At 37.5% G+C, this 1,801-nt stretch overlaps 1 protein-coding gene across 1 annotated transcript; it reads left to right on the top strand.

Moving 5' to 3' along the window:
* The first annotated feature begins 437 nt into the window (after nucleotides 1-437).
* Nucleotides 438-1,496, top strand: LOC122796814 (zinc finger protein 525-like). Its single transcript, XM_044065552.1, has one exon. The coding sequence runs from the start codon at nucleotides 438-440 to the stop codon at nucleotides 1,494-1,496; it is 1,059 nt and encodes a 352-aa protein (XP_043921487.1).
* The last annotated feature ends 305 nt before the right edge of the window (nucleotides 1,497-1,801 follow it).

Raw genomic sequence — 1,801 nt, forward strand, 5'->3', positions numbered from 1 at the left:
TTATTCTGAATCAAACAGAACTGTCAGTATGTTATTATTGATTGTTGGATTGAAGTTAATTAAATATCTCTTTAAGTCAGCAGGTGCTTGAAGAATACAAGTCCAAGTCAGAAACCATCATCAAATGACTTCCTGAGTGGGGAATGCACTGAAAGCACCAAAAATAGTTCAGCTGTTGCAGGTCATAAGGCTTTTCATACAAGAAACCAGCAGCTTAAATGTGTGGAGTATAATCTGAATTTCAGCAAGGAAACTAATCGGAAATGCATGCAAATTCATGATGTAAAGAAATCCCACAAATATGATAGGTGTGAAAAGCGGTTAACATTTCAGTTTACATTTAGAACACGTAATTTTGCTAAAAACAGACAGGGAATCAGGAATGGGTTTCATTCTTATCAGAAGAGATTAGAAAACGAGAAGAATATAAAGACAGGATGAAAACGCACCAGAAAGTTTTTACTGGAAGGAAACCCTATAAGTTTAGCAAATATATCAAAAACTTTGCAGAGAAGTATAAACCTATAAAGCACACTGCTGTGTACACTGGGGTGAAGCTGTGTAAAAGTACAACACTCGATAAGAGTTTTACATCTAAGGATAATGTTTCCTGGTATGAAAACATCCAAAGAGAGAATAGACCATACAGATGTACTGTATGTAATAAGAGCTTTAAACAAAAGGGCCATCTCACAGTCCATGAGAAAACCCACAGCTTAGGGAAACCATACAAATGTTCCTTATGTGGAAAGTGTTTTACTCGGAATTACAACCTCACAGTCCATGAGAAAATCCACTCCGGATACCATTATAATTGCTATAAATGTGCCACATGTGACAAGAGCTTTAAGTGGAAGAGCAGCCTTACAGCTCATGAGAAAATGCACATTGGAGAGAGGCCATATAAATGTATAACATGTGACAAGAGTTTTATAAGGAAAAGCAACCTTACAGTCCATGAAAGAATACACACTGGAAATAAGTCTTATAAATGTGCCACCTGTGGCAAGAGTTTTACTCGAAAGGACTACCTCACAACCCATAAAAGAAGTCACAGTGGAGTGAAGCCGTACAAGTGTTTAGCTTGTGATCAGAGTTTTACATGGAAGAGCCAACTCACTGTCCATGAGTATATCCACACTGGAATTAAGTCAAATAAATGTAGCACATGTGGCAAGAGTTTTTTGCAGAAGGGCCACTTAACAGTCCATGAGAAAATCCACATGGAAAATAAATCTTACAAATGTACCACGTGCGACAAGAGTTTTACCCTGAAAGGTCAGCTTACAGCTCATAAGAAAATCCATAATGGAAGCAAATCCTACAAATGTGCAATTTGTGGCAAGTGTTTTCTACGGAAGTGTAGTCTTACAGTCCATGAAAAAATTCACAGTGGGGAGAAGCCCTATAAATGTGCAACTTGTGGTAAGAGCTTTACATTGAAACACAATCTCTCACACCATGAAAAGACGACACAGTGGAGAAAAGCAGTATAAATGCAACACATGTAGCAAGAGCTTTACATGGAAGGACTACCTCAGAGTCCATGAAAGAATCCACTTTGGAGAGAAACCATATAAATGTGCACTTTGTGGAAAGAATTTTACATTCAAATCCAACCTCACAAACCATAAACGAATCCACAATTGTTAAGTAAAAGTGAGAAAGACCATATTGCAGGTGAAGGAAAAACAATAATATCCTTGGTCACTGAAGTAGCCACACGTAGTGATTACAGAATACTGTGTACTGCAAGACTATAAAACATCTAGGTATGTAACCAGAAAAGAGCAGTGTAGAG

This window comes from Protopterus annectens, chromosome 3.part0 (genome assembly GCF_019279795.1).
Source record: "Protopterus annectens isolate FY-2018-M chromosome 3.part0, PAN1.0, whole genome shotgun sequence".
Lineage (NCBI taxonomy): Eukaryota > Metazoa > Chordata > Ceratodontiformes > Protopteridae > Protopterus > Protopterus annectens.

Bases quoted from the DNA above. Each gene is read 5' to 3' on its own strand.
- LOC122796814 (XM_044065552.1), top strand. From the start codon at position 438: ATGAAAACGCACCAGAAAGTTTTTACTGGAAGGAAACCCTATAAGTTT.